Here is a 19396-nt window from a genome sequence, read left to right as displayed (position 1 = left end):
GAATTTACGCATCCAGATTGATCAGCGAAAGAGGACGGTATTTTTAACAGAGCGAGGGTGATTTATCCTTTTTAAGGAGCATGATGATTAAGGCCTGTCGGAGGGAAGGAGGCAGCATGCCCGATTCATGGGCCTCTGCATACATGCAATTGCCAAAAGATAGGGCATCAGAAGGTCAGCATATGCTTTATAAAATTCAGCGGTGAGACCGTCCGGCCCCGGGGCCTTGCTATTTGGGAGAGAAAGCATTGCCGCTTTAATGTCGGATTCGTCAATGGGTTGACTAAGCGATGCCCATTTGATAGCCAGGCACAGGCAATATCAGATAGATAGGCATCTAGGGCATCATCCTCTAAACTCCCACGTGGCTTATACATATCTGCATAGCAATCCGTGAACTGATCCACTATAGCATGCTGTGTAAAATGTTCCCCCCTCTGGGAATCAACGATCTTAGTAATGTGGGGATGTTCGGCTCAAAATTGTAACCTGGTAGCCAGCTGCCGTCCAGGTCGGCCCCCTTCACCATATACTCTGGCGACATGTCGACGTGATAGCATGTTTCAGTGACCGCCATTGTGTTATATTCCTCAAGCAGCTCATGTATGCGGTCAATAGTAGAAGCATTTGGTGTGGCCCGTATCGTTTTTCCAATTCCCCCAGCTCCTTCTCTATCTTGGACAGTTGTCCCCTGATATCGCAAAGTATACCGGCTGATGTGCTAATGCAGACTTCCCTCACGGTGACCTTAAACACCTCCCATAGGGTGGCCGAGCTACCAACCGTGCCCACGTTTAATTTGAAGTATTGCGTCATTGCCTTTCTAATAGCATCCTCAAAGGTGGGGTTGAGCAGGGCCTCGGCACGAAAGTGCCACGTGAAGGGACGATGAGTGTTTGTAGGGATATTGAGGTCCAGCCGCACTTGGTTGTGATCAGATAAGGTGCGTGGAAGTGAAGCAATATTCGTGACCCACCCATTCGCACCCTTGCTCTATAACCAATAGTCCAAGCGGGACCAACTGCAATGTGCCGGTGTAGCATGTGTACCTTCGCGTGTTTCAGCATTCCTCAGCGCCATGCATCCACCAAGCACATTTCTAGCATTACGCTTCGTATGCATTGAGCAACTTTAATTGTGCATGCTCCTAGTGGATTGGATTTGTCCCTGCAAGGATCCAGATGTGTGTTTAAATCCCCACCCCACAGTATGGCTGCCTCCAGCCAGGTGCGCAGTACATTTAGCATTTGTATAAATACTTGAGGATCATCTATAACAGGGCCATATACATTTACAATCATGATCGTTGACATCCAAAGCTTCCCATATACCATAGCACAATGCCCTTCAGCATCTGTATAGGTTTTGAGTGATGTGAATGGCATACCCTTTTTGAATAAAATAAGTACCCCCCTGGCGTAGGTGGAATATGACAAGGCGAGTTTGTAACCCGCCCATCTGAGCGCGATCTTGTTCTCCGTCAGCTTCAAGAGTTGTGTCTCCTGCAGGAGAGATAGCTGCACCCTGTGCCTATCTAAATAGGCAAATACTTGTCTGATCTTTTTGGGAGAGTTTAGGCCATGGACGTTCCAGGTTAAACATGTGTAACTATCGCCCATGACCAGGGTCATTAGGTCCAAGCACCTAGACATAGCTAAGCAGGGCATAGGCAGGTGCCGTGACATGTAGGCTGCTAGGCAAGTGTGGTGGTGCAATCACAACAAATAGGCCCAGATGGAAACTATACAAAACCCCGACCCACTTTAGCAGACCGAATTTGCCAAAGCCATACCCCAAAATTGCAACATACCCCAACAAATAAAAACAACTACATAGCACAGTGTGGGGGACACCCATTGGGGGACACCGCGGCACACCCCACTCCCAGCTGAAACGGGGAGGTGGCCGCCTAAGGTAATCTCGTCCTCCTGAAATCAAACAACAATCAGAGAAAGGAGGAAACCTACAGTGGCTAAATTTCTAATACAGATGAACTGCATCTCCCACACAGCATATAGACAGCTGGCAAGTATTATGCAAACGTCCTACAATTCCTGTGGGAACAAAAAACAACATAGAATAAAAGGACATGAATACATATAGAAATCCAGCGAGGGCACTCCATCTCGACAATGCAAAAGGGAACAGCAGCCCACATTAAGCCCCCTGTCGCCGTGGTCGATGACCCTCGTGACTACAACCCACCGGACTGCATATGATCCAGGAGGTGGCCTGTAGTTCTGAGGACACTCAAATGGGTCTTGCCTGTCAGTCATCATTGTCTGATGTATCCGGAGGAACCTGTTTTTTGCACCGAAGAGACTTGGCAGATTTGAAGGCCTGTTTGGGACTTGTGAAAATCTTGGCCTTGTCATCTGTTCCTATTTGAAGACGGGCTGGATAGAGCATTGCATATTGTACATTTTCGGCAATCAGTAGCTTTTTGGCTTGGGTAAACTCTTTTCTGGGCACCTGGACCGCTGCCGTAAAAACTGGATAGAACGACAGGGTGTTACCCTGGTAGGTGATGGTGCCCTTCTGTCGGGAAATGCGGAGCACCGCATCACGGTCTCTGAAATTTAGCAATCTGGCGATAACTGGCCTAGCAGTGGTGCCCAGCGGCAGGCGGACCGCAAGAGACCGATGAGCCCGCTTCACAATGAACATACTAGACAGGTTTTCTGCGCCATAGATGTCTCGGAGCATAGTTTCTAGGTATGTTTCCAACTTTCCCGCATTTGTGGACTCGGGCAGACCCAAAATGCGAATATTATTGCGCCGGGAGCGCACTTCAAGATCCTCGTTTTTCGCTTGAATGGCAGCCAGGATCTTCTCCATGTCCGTTGTTTTGGTTGTGACCTGCTGCAGCCCATCCGCCGCGGTGGTAATGCGCTGCTCTGCCTCGCCGATCCTGACCGCCTTCTTGTCCATCTTAGCCGAAATATGGTCCATCCGAGTGCTAAGGGCCTCAATTTTACCATCTATCGACTGTAGGCTAGCCTGAATAGCTGCAAGCCATTTTTCGAGTGCAGATGAAGACTCGGCTGCAGTGTCCTGTTCTGAGTCCGATGCGGCCATCTGTTGGGATTTTCCTGATTTGCGTGGCTCAAAATTTAGGAGGGGTTGATTTTTATCAGGTTTTCTCATGATTACTGGAGTAGGTAGGCACCGACACCTGTTTGCAAAATGAAGCCCACTCGGTCGATTCCGTTCCCACTGTTGCTGACAGATTATATAGAAGTAAGTGTGTGCTTTTAAGGGTAGTCACTCTCAGGTTTATTCACCTCACGCAGACAGACCTCAAGCTGCAGCAGATACAAAAGCGCCCAGGTTAAGTGGCCCAGGCAGCCGCCCCGAAACCCGACAGCACGCAATGCAACAAACGTGTCAGCAAGGTAGAGCCCAGCACATAGCAGATAGCAGAAGGGTGTCTCACTCCATGTGCAGGTGTAGCGGTAAAACTGGGCTCAGATCCGTGACGCACCTCACATCCGCCAAGCTATTTATTTATTTATTTATTTATTTTTTAGATTTATACAGCGCGTACCATTGCCCGTAGGCGTCTCGGCGCTAGAAACTTTGAATGTATTCCCGAGGTTAAGCCGGTAACTATTCTTGATCAAACAGCCAGGTCTTTATCTTTCTGCGGAAATGCATCAGAGATGGGCTGTCTTTGATGGATGCTGGCAGGGCGTTCCATAACCTGGGAGCTGCCACAAGGAAGCGTCCATCGCCCCAGTTAACTGTTTTTGTTCGTGGTAGTTGAAGGATTTTAAGGTTGTTAGATCGGAGCGATCTTATGGAGGACTGTTATCTGAGATGGGATTTCAGGAAATGTGGACCACAGTTGTGCAATGCTTTATAGAGTATGCACAGCGCTTTAAACTTGATCCGGTTTCGAATCTTGAGCCAATGCAAGTCCCTTATAGTCTCAGAGATTGGTGAGAACTTAGGGATTCCAGACAGGAGGCGGGCTGCAGCATTCTGGATGGTCTGCATTTTGTTGGTCACTCTTGCTTGGGCGTTGATGAATAAGCCGTTACAATAGTCAAGAGATGACAGCACGAGGGCGCTTACCAGCGTCTTACCTGCTGAGGTTGGTAAAAACGGCATGATTTTCTTGATCAACCTAAGTTTGTGATGGGCTGTTGCTGCTATTTTATTTGAGTGGGCCATAAAATGTAATTTATCGTCAAAAATCACCCCCAGATTTCTGACGGTGATGGCTGGTGTAGGTGGTGTTCCATGCGTGGGGGGCCACCAGGTGTTTGACCATCCTGGGGAGAGATGTCCAAATATGACTACCTCCGTTTTTTCGGCATTTAACTTTAAACAGTTAGAGGCCATCCACTCACCGATCGCCCGCATGCCCTCTTTGAAGTTTTCAGCCACCTTGTCTCCATTCCCGTTAATGGCCAACACAAGCTGGGTTTCATCCGCGTACGAAGTAAGGCTCATCCCATAGGCCTTGATGACAGAGGCCAGGTCCGACACGTAGATATTGAATAGTGTCGGACTAAGGGATGAGGCTTGGGGAACCCCACACAGTAGTGACAGCTTGTGCGATTGGAAGGGGCCCAGTGTGACCACCTGTGATCTACCGGCCAAGAAGGAGGAGAGCAGATTTCTAGCCATGTGGCGGATACCCAGGTTTTCGGCACGGTTGACCAAGATCTTGTGGTCGACCGTGTCGAAGGCTGCCGACAGATCGAGCAGTACGAGTATTGCTGTACCTCCCTGGTCCCGAATCACTCTTATGTCCTCTGTAGCTTTTATTAAGGCAGTTTCGGTTCCATGGAACTTGCGGAAACCAAATTGGGTGTTGTCCAGTAGTTGATGTTTTTCTATGAACTCTGAGAGTTGTGAGTTCATAGCCTTTTCCACTACCTTTGCTAAAAAGGGGAGACTGGCTATGGGGCGGTAGTTTTTTGGTTGGTCCTTGTCCAAATTAACTTTCTTAAGTAGGGGTTTGACCAAGGTATTTTTAAGGGAGTCAGGGTATATCCCAGTTCTGAACATTGTGTTGCAGATTGATACAATGTCAGGGGAGAGATAGTCCATGATCGGACGAATGACTTTTAGAGGACAAGGATCTAATGCTGAGCCTGATTTGATTGTGGCCGTTGTTTCCTTGATTTGTGTTTCTCCAAGGTCTAAGAACTGAGAAAGTTCGATATTGTTGGTCCCGTTGTTAGATATGGGGGGGCTGATTACTGTTTTTGTGGAAAATGCTTGATATATATCATTTACCTTTGTGAAAAAGAAATCAGCCAGAGAATCACAAAAGACTTGGGATTGTGGAGGATTCAGGTCCGGTGCGTTTCCCGCTAAGACCTTAGTTATCTCAAAAAGTTTTTTACTTGAGTTTTTAGCAGAATTGATTTGTTCAGTGAAATAAGATTTTTTTGTCTCGACAATAAGAGCTTTGTATTGTCCGAGTGCTTCCTTATAGCTGGTCTTGCTTTCCGCGCTGTAGGATCTGCGCCAATGTCTCTCCCTGTTTCTACAGAATTGCCTCTTAATACGGAGCTCCTCTGTAAACCATGGGGCTGATGGCGTTGCTCTGTTTCTAGAGAGTATTTTAGTTGGGGCTAAGGAGTGGGTGGCGGTACCTATCCACTCCTCAAATTGTCGTGTGGCCAAGTTTGGATCAAATGTTGAGTCAGGGCGAGTTTTTTCAAGTAAGCTCGTTAGCTCAGCGTGATCGATGTCCTTCCAAACTTTGATGGTTTGTGGTTTCGGTACAGAGTGGGGTCTGAGTCTATTTAATGTGACTGATATTTTTATAAAAATGGCGAAGTGGTCGGTCCATGGCATTGGTAAGGTATCTATTATATTAACGCCTTGCATATTAGTAAAAATGCCGTCTAACATGTGACCGGCTATATGGGAGGGGGTGGTTACCAGTTGCCGAAGACTCATAGTGTGCATGTCTGATATCAAGGACTGGGTATCTTTGTCAGATGCATTCTCAAGATGGAAGTTCAAGTCGCCCAATAATGTAAATGAGTCTTCCAGCGCTAGAGCTTCTAGTATTGCACCCAGATTTGCTAGAAAGTTGGTGCGAGCGCCTGGTGGTCGATATAGTAGGATGCCTTTAAAATGAAACGATGGGGTGAGTTTAGGATCGAAAAGAAGGGCTTCGCAGGAGGTGGAGTGAATGTGAGATATTCTGACCGTTATGTGGTCGCGGTCGATGATGGCTAGTCCTCCTCCGCGCTGCCCCACTCTATCTAAGCGATAGGCGTTATAGGCTGGGGGGGTCGCAACTGCCATGTCAGGATCGGATGCTCCATCCGTCCATGTCTCCGTGAGAAAGAGACAATCAAGGTTGTTGTTAATAATAAGATCATGTATTTCTTGCCGGTGCTTGACAAGAGATCGTGCATTGATTAGTGCAGCGGTGATGTCGGAAGACATAGATGCAGTGACAGCATGCGTTTTGATTTTTTCATTCATTATCTGTAGCTTCACGTTACAGTGGGGACATGTAAATTTTGTGGTATCTGACCATAGGTGTGGATTATATTGAGCGCAGTCGGTGTTAGGCGTGCGCAGTGCCATCAATGTGGATTTGGGGTAGATGTGGGGAGCCTGTCGCGGGGGTTGATCCGAGGTTCTGGCCCCTGGCCCGGTCTCGGCACGGACGAGCACAGACGAGCTTGCCTTATGCGCGCCTTCGGTGTGCATTCGTCGCGCCCGCTGCGCTCGTCCGCTGCGCTTCCGGAACATACACATATTTGAAGGAAGGGAGCTATGTGAGAGGCATGGCTTCAAGGTGGGCGTGTCCCAGTCAGGGAGAGGGGAATGAAGTTGGCGGGAAAACGGCGATTTTGCCCTTACCAGTGCTCGTTTTTCAGTAGGAAAGGGTGCCTGCACACTGCAGTGATGTGACAGGGAAGGTGAGTGATTTTAAAAGCAAAGTGAATTTTTACAATTTTTAAAACAAAGTTATGCTCAGTTTTCCTTGCTACTCCCGGCTGTGCCTCAGGAGGGTTCAAAAGTTATCTAAAGCGCTAGTAATCAGCGCGTCTTTTATAACTTTGAAGAGGGGGGGCGTGGGCTCAAGGTGGGCGTGTCCCAGTCAGGGAGAGGGGAATGAAGTTGGCGGGAAAACGGCGATTTTGCCCTTACCAGTGCTCGTTTTTCAGCAGGAAAGGGTGCCTGCACAATGCAGTGATGTGACAGGGAAGGTGAGTGATTTTAAAAGCAAAGTGAAATTTTACAATTTTTAAAACAAAGTTATGCTCAGTTTTCCTTGCTACTCCCGGCTGTGCCTCAGGAGGGTTCAAAAGTTATCTAAAGCGCTAGTAATCAGCGCGTCTTTTATAACTTTGAAGAGGGGGGGCGTGGCCTCAAGGTGGGCGTGTCCCAGTCAGGGAGAAGGGAATGAAGTTGGCGGGAAAACGGCGATTTTGCCCTTACCAGTGCTCGTTTTTCAGCAGGAAAGGGTGCCTGCACACTGCAGTGATGTGACAGGGAAGGTGAGTGATTTTAAAAGCAAAGTGAAATTTTACAATTTTTAAAACAAAGTTATGCTCAGTTTTCCTTGCTACTCCCGGCTGTGCCTCAGGAGGGTTCAAAAGTTATCTAAAGCGCTAGTAATCAGCGCGTCTTTTATAACTTTGAAGAGGGGGGGCGTGGCCTCAAGGTGGGCGTGTCCCAGTCAGGGAGAAGGGAATGAAGTTGGCGGGAAAACGGCGATTTTGCCCTTACCAGTGCTCGTTTTTCAGCAGGAAAGGGTGCCTGCACACTGCAGTGATGTGACAGGGAAGGTGAGTGATTTTAAAAGCAAAGTGAAATTTTACAATTTTTAAAACAAAGTTATGCTCAGTTTTCCTTGCTACTCCCGGCTGTGCCTCAGGAGGGTTCAAAAGTTATCTAAAGCGCTAGTAATCAGCGCGTCTTTTATAACTTTGAAGAGGGGGGCGTGGCCTCAAGGTGGGCGTGTCCCAGTCAGGGAGAGGGGAATGAAGTTGGCGGGAAAACGGCGATTTTGCCCTTACCAGTGCTCGTTTTTCAGCAGGAAAGGGTGCCTGCACACTGCAGTGATGTGACAGGGAAGGTGAGTGATTTTAAAAGCAAAGTGAAATTTTACAATTTTTTAAACAAAGTTATGCTCATTTTTCCTTGCTACTCCAGGCTGTGCCTCAGGAGGGTTCAAACCCTTTTGAAGCTATGCCCCTCTCAACCAGGTACCGTGCATTAAGAATATCATAACCTGTGGTTAGCGTATGGGCCCGTGCGATGTGAACAGCAGATGATGCCTCAATACCATGGAAGCCAGGCACTGCACACAACCAGGTCCGAGGGCCGTGCAGTGAACTGTGGGGGAGGGGTGAGGCCCTGTAGCATCAATGTCTAGCCTGCCAGACTCTGTCACAGCCCAACAATAGATGTCTAGTAGTGAAAGCACTCTCCCATTAGCACACCTTGGAGCCTCACCGCAGTTTTCAATGCGTACGCCGGCAGGATGATACAACGATGCAGGCTCCTGCCCGCTCGGGGCGGCCGTTGTGAATATTGCGACCGCAGTCAGGCCGTACTGGCGGGTCACAACACACCCTCACCAGCATGTCCTCGCCGGGCCCGTTTTACTAGCAGCATCAGTCAAGCCGCGGGAGCCGCCGGAACCACAGGCCCACCAGCGAGGCCCCCACACACCACGTCCAGCACTCAGGGCCGCGGACGGACGCAGCCCCGCTTGTGCACCCGCACTTGCGGCTCTGCCGATCGGTAGACACACGCAGCTAGTCAGGATGTGTAGCGCGTTCCGCGCCGGGTCCAGCCACAGCAGGCATGCACCTCAATTCTATATCCCCAGAGCCGTAGTGTCTGACAAGGCCGTGCTCAGTGTCCCAGCTCCGAGCGCCGCACACTATGGGGGTGCCATCTTGCTCGTAGGCGATGCAGTGGTGCTCGTCAAAAACAACTGCCAGTAGTCTCCGCTGCCCTTCAAACACAGCGATTTAGATGAGGCGTTGTGTTAGATGTTCCTCTATGCATTTGCAAGCACGGATGACATGCAGGAGTCAGGATATTTGAGGGATTATGTCGGCGGCCGGCGGAGCTGCACTACAGTGCAGCCATCTTGCCGTGTGCCAAGCCACGCCCCCCTTGTCTGGTATTCACTTAAGGCATATATTCATGGCCTGGCTATTGGTAAAGATGCAGAAAGTTTTAAAAAAGAGAACAAGAAAAAGCAAATACTAGAGCAGAAGGCTCAGTGGTGCTGTGATACCTTTCTTAGAAGTCCTTCAGCTTCCAATCAACGGAAACTTGTCCAGGCTAAATAGGCTCAAAGCGAAGCTTATCATTTAAAATGCGAAACCTCCAATCGTAACTATAGGCAAAAGGTATACAAAGAAAGTAATTTTACAGGGAGGTTTCTCTCATGGCAGGCTCAGGATCAGGCCGCAAGTAACTGGATCAGTATATTGAAATGTCCTGCTACTTGCACCCAAAGCGAGGACCCGGCTAACATAGGAGACATAATTTTGGAACACTACAGGCATATTTATGGTCAAAAACAAACAATTGATAATGCGTCCCCGGAAATGTTCCTTCGGCAAGAGAAAATTCTGGTACTCTCTGAGACCGATAAAATTAATATGGTGCGCCCCTTCGCTAAAGAAGAACTGGGTGATGTTATAAAAAACCTCCCGATAGTAGAGCCTGTGGACCGGATGGTCTTTTGGCGAAATATTAAAAAACATTTTCAGGGGTTTTATCAGAATATTTCTTATTGATTGCCAACTCAATTCTAGAGGGAGGTCCGATACCAGTGTTATTCCGAAGAGGGAATGTAGTCACTTTTTGAAAAAAGGGGAAGGACGGCGAAGACCCTAATTCATATCACCCAATCACACTTTTGAACTCTGACTATAAAATTATTACCAAACTTTTAGCCAATAGATTTTATATATTAGCTACAAACCTGATCCATTCTGATCAAAATGGTTTTATTGCAGGAAGACAGCTTGGGACAAATACACATTATTTAGTAGAAGCACTGGATTATTTCGAGACAAAGGAAATACAGGCGCTGGTTCTTCTGTTAGATGCAGAGAAGGCGTTCAACCTCGTCGTCTGGGAGACTTTATTCCGCATCCTGTCTAGGTTCGGTATACCCCCCCCAGATCACAGGGCTGATTCAGACAATGTATCACAATGCAGAAGCCAGTATTACTGTTAATGCCTCCAAGGTAGGACAAATTAGCGTTCAACGTGGGACCAGACAAGGTTGTCAACTGTCCCTTGTTTTATTGGCTTTTTTTATAGAGCCTTTGGCTATTACCATCCAAGAAATGCAGATCTTCGGCCCCCTCTACCTACTATGGGGAAACAAAAATTATACGCTAATGATATCATGCTCATTATCGATTGCGATAAGTGGTTTCAAGCAAAGGTCTTTGAGATCTTTGAACAATTTGAATCGTTCGGCGGGTATAAAATTAATATAAAGAAACGGAAATAATCAATCGCGGATGCACGCCTGATGTCTTACATACTGATATCTTGTCATGCATAAATTCCAAACCCCCAAAAATACTTGGGAAATAATTTGTCGTCACAAATTGCTGATCTGTACGATTTAAATTTTGCTCTGCTTCTGTTGAAAGTACAGGATTTATTGCTCCGTTGGAACTTGCTCTCGTTAACTATCCTGGGGAGGGTTTCATTGATCTAGATGTCTGTTCTCCCGCTGTTTTATTTTTTTATTCTCGGCAATTCTGTGTGTTTTAACAGCACCTTTCTTCTGTAAATTAGAGTCCATGTTTACGTTTTCCTGTGGGGAAAAAAAAAAGTGAATTGCACTAAGCCCTTTATACGAAGAGTTGGAGAAGGGTGGGTTAGCCCTCCCTAATCTCAGGGATTATTATTTTGCATATTATGCACAATATATGTCTAGGTTTGAGTCAGAATTGCATACAGGAGTATTTGTGAACTATTTCATGAGCTTAATCTGTAAAGAGTACCAGATACGCTGTCCATTAAAAATCACGAAATCACCATAACTAGTGCGCTATACGTGTATGCAGTGGTTTTTTCGCAAACTGCAGGACTTTTATAGAAGATCTATAATCCCAGCAATCAATACTTCAACCGCTTTATCCGAACTCACTTCGGCATTTGGGATTATAGAATCGTCTGAAATTATTCAAAAAGGGGTCAAGGCCGGATTTCAGAAAATCTCAGAATTTATTAAGTTTGATAGCTAGCTAAATATTTCCAAAATGCATGATCCTATTCCAAATTATATTCTTCTCCTTGGGTCCTATAGTATGCTCATCAAGTTCCTTAGTAATCTGGATCTGATGCAGATTAATAAGCGTAAAAATGTGGCGCTTGCGCTATTTGAAGAAAGCGTAGTTAAGAAACCCGGGGAGTGGAAAAAACTTTTAGTCCCTTTCAAAGGTCCGGATCTCGTTCAGAAAGCAATAATACAATGGGAAAAACATGAAGAGCTGGATGTAACAGTGAGAATGTGGACCGAAGTAAATTATCTTAACTTCAGCACGCTACGGGGAGCAAATTGGCGCCTGATGCTTTTTTTAGCAAATGGCTCCTATATAGAACCCCACATTTTTTATCCAAGGTCTATCCTAGTCAGTCTAGACAGTGCTTTCATTGCTCAAATCAGTCGACAGCCAACTGGACGCATATCATTTCACAGTGCCCTTTAATTCAGGGGTTTTGGATTGATGTTTTCTGGCATTTGGAGGCCGAATGTCTAATTAAATTGGATTCTAACAGTTGGCTGAAAGTCCTGGGTTCCAATCCCTCCCTTTGCTTATCTGATAATTGGGTTACACTAATCTATATTGCAATGGTGGTCGCTAGGTCGCTCCTGCTTCAAAGATGGCGATCAGGTCTAGTGCCAACAAAAAATGAGTGGCTTCAGAAATTGAAACAGGTTAGAAATAGTGAACCTTTGTTTGCAATACGAAGTGGCGGGATTAGGAAATCTGAAAAAGTCTGGGAGGAATATTTTGACTAAATACTAAATAGAGCTTAAAATTTTACAGGCACTGTTAATGTGATAAAATATTATCCGATGTATGTATTATATACCAACATTTTTGTATACTTTATTGAACTATAGAAACTTTAATTCCTCTTAAAATAGGCAGTTCATGTTGTGTTAATATGATGAAACACTATCGGATGTCTCATATGTCGACATATGTGTATATTTTACTGCACTTTATGCACTATAGACACTTTAGTTCTAGACACTTTAGTTCTTCTTAAAATGGGCAGTTGATGTCGTACTTGGTCTTTTATGGTGAAATATTATCAGAAGCTTTATCTACTGCTTTATTTCGATGTTTTATTCGGATTCACATTTTAATGCACCATGGACACTTTAGTTATTTTCTCTTAAATGGAGAATTGGTACTGTATCTGGTTGCTAATATATATATTTTTTTAGTTCAATGTTTTCTGGTTTTTATTCTGACGATGTACTCTTCTCTTTTACTCTTGAATATGTATGCCGTACCTTCTGTTTGGAAGCGCATTATTGGACATTTATATTGTGATATGTTTGTAATTTTTTGGGGGGGAACTCAATAAAAATCTTTTTTTTTAAATGAAGGTGATGGGGCCGATAAGAGAATAATAAAGAGTAGAACTTGGGGCCCTGGGCTAACCTTTTGATACACATATCACTGTGACTGACATCCAGGTGTGAAGTCTTGTCACTCCCATGGCCTGTGTTGTGGGACTATCAGCTTTGGTGATACTTGTGCTGTGGCAGACTGCTTTTTAAGAGGAGAAGGAGAAGAGTGGACACTTCAAAAGAAGCAGAACCCCAACATAAAACGTCAATGACTCAGATCCTAAATCACATTTTAATGTCTGTAAATGGACTATAAGTAGGGGAGTTTGAAACCCCAAACATAGCCATCTGTCAGGCAGCCAGACAGGCTATATGATGAGGGGAAGCTCTACAAGACTTTTGCCTGTGACCAGGCCTAAGGGCCAAGGCCCGCTAGCCTACCTGCTGAGTGAGGCGACATCACCCAGGGAATCCAAGAATGCTGCATTGGAGCCCGGAGCACCAGCATCTGCCTACTTGCCAAGACAAGTGTGTCCCGTGAGCAAGACAATAGGGTTGGAGGGAGTGAGGTCCAGTGGAGAGCCCAATTGAGTGGATTTCCTGTGCAAGGTTTGAGGAAACGGCTTCTGCACCGATTGGATCGTCCCCTGTGTGCAGGAAAGGGCAGCTGTGGATTTAGCTGCATGTCGTGCCGCGCCGATCAGGCCAGAGCCAGTGCGTAGTAGCAAGGCGCCAACCGTGTATGCCAGGAAAGGCTGCCATGGAAAACACTGCTGTGCTTACGGTAAGGGCCATAGCCCTGTGCGATAGCAAGGTACTGACCCCGTAACCCAGGAGGGGTCGCCATGGAGAATTTCACTGCACTGATCAGGCCCGAGCCCGTGGATAGTGAGTTTCAATTAGAATGTATGTCAGGGGGATCACCCGGAGCACCAAGGACTGAGACTTGTTCCGCCCTCCGCCGGAAAAGTGAGGACGTCCTGAGAGCACTTGCATACCATCACCCAGGTGAAGGAACCAAGACCGGATCATTCTAGCCACTCACCCATCAAGAGCCGAGCTAACACTTACCACACAGGAGAAGTGCAGAAAGCCTCCGTCACTTACGGAGCGTAACTGTGGGGGAGTGACTCTGCATCCACCTGGTCCGCGTGCAGCCGACTAACCTGTACTTGGCTAAAGCCGCCATAAGTGCCCAGGGATGGGATGCACTCAGGAACTCTGAACGCTTCACACCTACCAGTGTGGGTAAGACTGGTTTTGGGCCTGTCCGCCCCTGGGGAACCTGCTACTAATTTAATTTAAATCGTTGGAACATTATTTACTTTAAGATAAGAGTCGTAGTGGACTCTTGATACTCAGACGACTAGTGGGGCATACCTCAGATATTACCAATAGTGAATGGGGAATAACCACAATCCCTAATGCAAGACATGAATGGGACAGGGTACCGCCAAAAATACTAATAAAAGTAAGTATTTGGCTGGACAATTATTTATTTCTGATGCTGTGTGTATTTTGAGTGTTAAAATGTGTTCACTATCCTGTATCCACACAGTCACCAGAGGAAGTCTTGAACTGCTCGGACCATACAACCCTGAGAGTCTAGTGCAGAAAGGGTACTTTGCCCAGTTACTCAGAGTCCATAGAAAGATGGGCCCTGGGACATAAGAAGTAAAAGGTCTCAACCTCCATGGTTGGGCCCAGTAGCCCCTACATGCCCAGTGGCACTCTGAAAGGGGTTCTGACAACAACTAACTGACATGCCCACATGGGCAAACACAGATAAAAAAACGCACAGACAGCGTCAATAACCCTAATAACTTTGTCACCACAGACCACTATGTTAGGAAATGCTAGGAACCGGCAGCACGCATTTACAACACAACTGACCGATCAATGCAGACAATCACCAGCAGGGAGAAACAAACAGATACATCCCTTTTAGCCAATTTTTACGGTTGCGTAGGAACTGTACCACCATATCAAATTATGATATACATGCAGAAGAACTCAAACAAAAATTTGCCAGCAGAGGGTATCCCCCTAAACTGATTAAAGATGCTTACAAAAGAGCAAAATATTACGATAGAGCTATACCACTGCAACCCAAAGAAATTAAAACCGATGAGAAATTGGTCTGCGTCACCACCCATTCTAATATTGACCACAAAATCAGACAAATTATCAACAAAGATTGGCATATTCTAAATACAGATCATTCAAGAAAGAGTCTCCCTAAGCCCATCTTTGCATTTAGACGCAATAAAAACTTAAGGAACTCTTTGGTTAAATCCAGAATACCTATTGCCAACCCATTTGTCCAAAAATCTATCACTGGCACCAAACCCATTAGTGGCACTCACAAATGTGGTTGTTGCCACGCATGCCAGTTTGCCATTGTGACTAACGAACTGATCTGGGACAAACGGACATTTATACTTAAGGACATGACCAATTGCCGTACTCGACATGTTGTTTATCTTATCCTTTGTCCCTGTGACAAAGGATATGTTGGAGAAACAAGCAGAGAATTTCGTGTACGTTTTAGCGAACACAAGTCAGCCATACTTAACAAACGCGAAGGGGCCCCCTTGGTGGCCCACTGGACTGAGAAACATCATAGTATTTCTGACCTCAGGTGGCTAATCTTGGAACATGTACATCCTCCAAACAATCTCAATGTGGATGCCATTAGACGCAAAAGGGAAGTCTTTTGGATTTATGTCCTTAAGACACAAGAAAAAGGCCTTAACGAACATCTTCCTTGGGAAAACGCGATTACATAGATGTTCTCCTGGTCCCACTCTGTGTAAATTGCATGAGGAAAATATATTCCTTTACTTCATTTTGCTAAAGGAACCATACAACGAGAACTGTCTATTTGGCCTTATTTATTTTTTTAAATATTCATCTGAGATTTTGGTTGCGATTTAGACCACATTTGTAAAGGTTGGTAATATACACACTCTTACATTGGTGAACCATATAGTACCTCCGGGACTACTAATAATTTTTGTTCCCTAATTTTTGCTCCATAATTCTCAATTTAGCAACTGGCAATTATTTATTAATGGGGTATGAATTCAGAGCGCTTTCCACGGTAAATGGTTAGAATTCATGACAGAGAGGTTCACTCTCTTACCAAGATGTCCGCTTCTATTTGCGATTTCAAAGCCTGTATTCCGAATCGGGAATTCACTTTTAGTCCTATTTCAGTGTCCATTATTAGTTCTCACCATTTCCTGGTTCTCCTTATAAGGAAAACGCCAGTCTCCACACTCTTCCTTGAGAGCGCTAACCATGGAACCCTTGACAAGTTTCTGCTGAAATGCTCGGTAAGAACTGCATTTATGCTAGTTTTAGCCCCTTCTATTTTCTTTAAAAACACGCTTACACTGTTACTTCTTTAGCAGTAATTCCAAACTATATGCATTTTTTCTGTAGATGCTCCAATGAGTGTTACCATTTACGCAAAGTACCTGACTTACGCTCCAAAGATATCAGCCCTCCATATGACTGAATAAGAAAGGAGAACAGGTAACCCATATGCACTTTGCCATAACAAAAAAATGTTTTAATAATTCGCTCACATACCCTCACCTTTTCTCTCCCCTACTACACTAATTAAAGCTACAATTTGTATATTTTCAGGTTTCATTTAAACCCAGTATTCACCTACATTCTGTGACTATTTTACCATCATGGGTCTGCATATCGTATTAAAATAACTTCCTGATAGGCCTTCAAAGTTCTGGCCCGTATGTTATCAGCACGCTCTTTTCTGCTGCATCTGGGTAAGTAAGTGGACCTAGCTGTATATACATTGAGTCCTCCTTAACACATCTAAGTATTTTAATTTAGCCTGTCATTGGCACACTTTCAGGCTACTTTTACTACGTGATTATTCTCACTGAACTTCCTGGATCTCACTATATGCTCGTCCAGTTATATTGAATTAACTCTGACGACATACCATCGGCTTTGATACTATCTTCACGTCTAGTGACATCGTAGTAAGTAACCCTTTATCCTGAAGTTCCTTCAAAACTCCAAGCTATATCTTTCCCCTCGCCCCTCTTAATATATTATAATTGCCTATCGTGAGGCATGATCGTAGTATCATATTGACTCATAAATTGTTCGTTCACCATTGATGTTAGATGCTCCTCTCATTCAGATCCCCCTCCACCTTAAGGACGGATATATTTGAGACTGCCTTTTGCGTATAAGAGACATCTCTAATTATGCTTTCCTGCAATTTATCTTAGTCCTGTGAGTCCTGCCCAGTTCCTCCCAGTATTCCAATTATGTTCACAGATCTAACAATGGTCATTGTGTATTCTTTTCTTTTCATTGTAGCCTTTTAAACACTAAAACTAAAGATTTAGGAAGCTGCTTCACCGGTATCCCCTTGTATAAAAGTTTTCATTGGCAAGTATGCTGTTACTAAACATATTCTTCTTTCTAAATTTTCCTTAAATGTCTCACCTTTTGTACTTAGGTTATTGGAACTATAATGGTATTTCTTCACAAAAAATCCTGTTCTTGGGTGTTTGCTGTATCACAGGTGTATAAGAGGTTCTTATTCCTTTTCTCTTCCCATAGCTCCTATTCCTCCTTTTTTAATAAACTAAAAAATCAAAATAGCGTTCAAAATCACTTATTGTGGCTTTTTTACCCACAGACCAACGGCTGTCAATATTTAATGTTTAACTCTATTGTATGAGTGTTGGACATCAAACTAGGCCCCGAAGCCTTGTTTTTCTGAAAGACCACTGTAATACGCCCTGAAGAAGGAGCCTGCAAAAAGCATTTTTGAGCTCCGAAACGCGCGTTGGCGCTGGTCCTATGTTCAAACTCCACAACCTATGATTTTAATTGTCAATATATTGTTGTTTTCTTGAGTTTTCAGGTTTATTGTCTTTAATTGTGTGTTATATATGTGGTATATATGTTTTCTTATTTATGTTATGGTTGTACAATTAATCACAAATTGTGCTTCAACGTTTGGATGTTAAGTGTATTACATGTATTATTACACAGTCTGAAAAATGCCTATGCATATGTTTTTTGAGGTTGTTGAAAAAATGATAAAAAAATGAAAAAATGAACTAATAAATGAAATAATATATTTTTATACACCGTTGCCTGTGGGTACTACTTTACTTCATGGACATATTGCCTTCCACTTAAAGAGTACAGTGTAGGAAGTTTTGTTTTTTGAATAGTTTCTTTCCCCGATTCCTTCCTCACTTATTAATACATTCAGGGTCCCTCTGCTGTAATCTATTGAAACAAACAGATACAAACATGAGTCTGTGCTGTGGCAGTGGTTTTCAGTATGAATGTTATCTTGCTCATATATCCACTGTGATGCCATCGTAACACAAAAAAGGACACAAACTGAGCATTTTACCAGTTATCAAATGCTATGAACGGCTAATTTCACAGACTTGTACATGAGGGTGCCTGCCAATACACAAAACATTTACGAGTATGGGAAGTGGGACTACAGGAGTTCTCTTTTATATATATTCTTACATGTAGTGCCGCTGAGTTTTGGGGCGGGGAGACACAATGTCCGTTGTCTCTCATAGAAAAAGTCAACGGAGGACGGAGCCCTCTATGGGAAAGGTGATACTTAATCATGGCCAGGACAAAATGAACAAAAACAGACACTGCACAGTGCACAAAGAAAAACGTGCATATTAAACACAAAAACAAACAATATTAATATTAACATAATTTCTAACCTTAGCAGCCTCACTTGCATTACGGTAAAACAAAACTACATACCAGGCACTGTGTAAAATATTCTTCATTATTATATATCAGGAAAATCAGATATCTTATATATTTTCAATAGTTCTAATAACAACTGTAAACGGGAGTAGACAGTGGCATCCCTTTCTTATTATTTTGGCCTGTGCTTCGAAATTCTTAAATGGCAATATATTAAACAGAAACCCCTCTTTACCACCATTAGCTGGGACTTTGCAGAACCATAACCAAATGCATCTGAAATCGGTTATGTTGCCTCACTTCAACTGAATGAATGGACTGATGCACCCACATCCTATAAATATATAGTGTAACTTCTCTAAGTTGTTCGACCAAACAAGCTTTTTCTTTTGAAGGTTGGAAAGGTTTGATGCCCATCTTCCTGGTGCATTTTCAAGTGGAACATGTGCAGTATATTTCCCAGTAACAGCTCATTTACTTCAGTGTTGTCCAGATCAATCTTCAGCAATGACTAGACTATCATACGAATGAACTGTTTTAATGTGTGCTTTTATGGTTTTGTTTTTAAAATCGAATAAAGCTGTTTCTGATTCTGATTCTGACTAGACTATCATATGGATTGATACTACAAGGACAACATGTTCCCGGCTGCAGACTTCATTTAGCATATTAGGGCATTAGAACACGTGTTCTTGGTTTAATTCAGTCAAATCATCTGAACTGGAAGGCATGAAAACAGTGATCTGGATTAGAAACATGGTGTCGTCATGGCACGTGGACTCACAGTAACCCTGGCAGTGAAGCTCACCAAATTTGCCATGGCTTTGTAAACCGTATGTGCCCCTCCAAAGCACACTGTCCCTTCACACAAATTAAACTAGTAAAGTGAATGGTGCTTGATTTCTTGGTGCTGAAATGATACTCAAGTCTTCAATCTGGGGAGAGGATGTGGTCCGTCCGCTAGACTGCTGACTTTGGTGCTGGAAACCAGGGTTCGAGCCTCGGGGTCGCGTCCACATCCTGTGATTCTGGGCAAATCAATTAATCTCCCCGTGCCTGAATGTGTAATGTAAATACGGTGCTATG

The 19396-nt window shown here is 44.4% G+C and overlaps 1 protein-coding gene across 4 annotated transcripts in view; it reads right to left on the bottom strand.

Moving 5' to 3' along the window:
• AKAP7 (A-kinase anchoring protein 7) overlaps positions 1–19396 on the bottom strand; it is a 1351667-nt gene that overhangs the window by 263126 nt on the left and 1069145 nt on the right. Inside the window, exon 9 of one of the 4 annotated variants that reach the window (XM_085611896.1) lies at positions 10727–10789. The exons of the other annotated variants lie outside the window; for them this stretch is intronic. Within the exon in view, the coding sequence (XP_085468022.1) occupies positions 10767–10789 (23 nt within the window). The 3' untranslated portion in view covers positions 10727–10766. Of the gene's footprint in view, positions 1–10726; positions 10790–19396 lie in introns of those variants that run through there. 4 annotated transcript variants of the gene reach the window in all.

Source organism: Triturus cristatus, chromosome 6 (assembly GCF_964204655.1).
Source record: "Triturus cristatus chromosome 6, aTriCri1.1, whole genome shotgun sequence".
NCBI lineage: Eukaryota > Metazoa > Chordata > Amphibia > Caudata > Salamandridae > Triturus > Triturus cristatus.
This window is presented reverse-complemented; position numbering and strand designations above follow the sequence as displayed.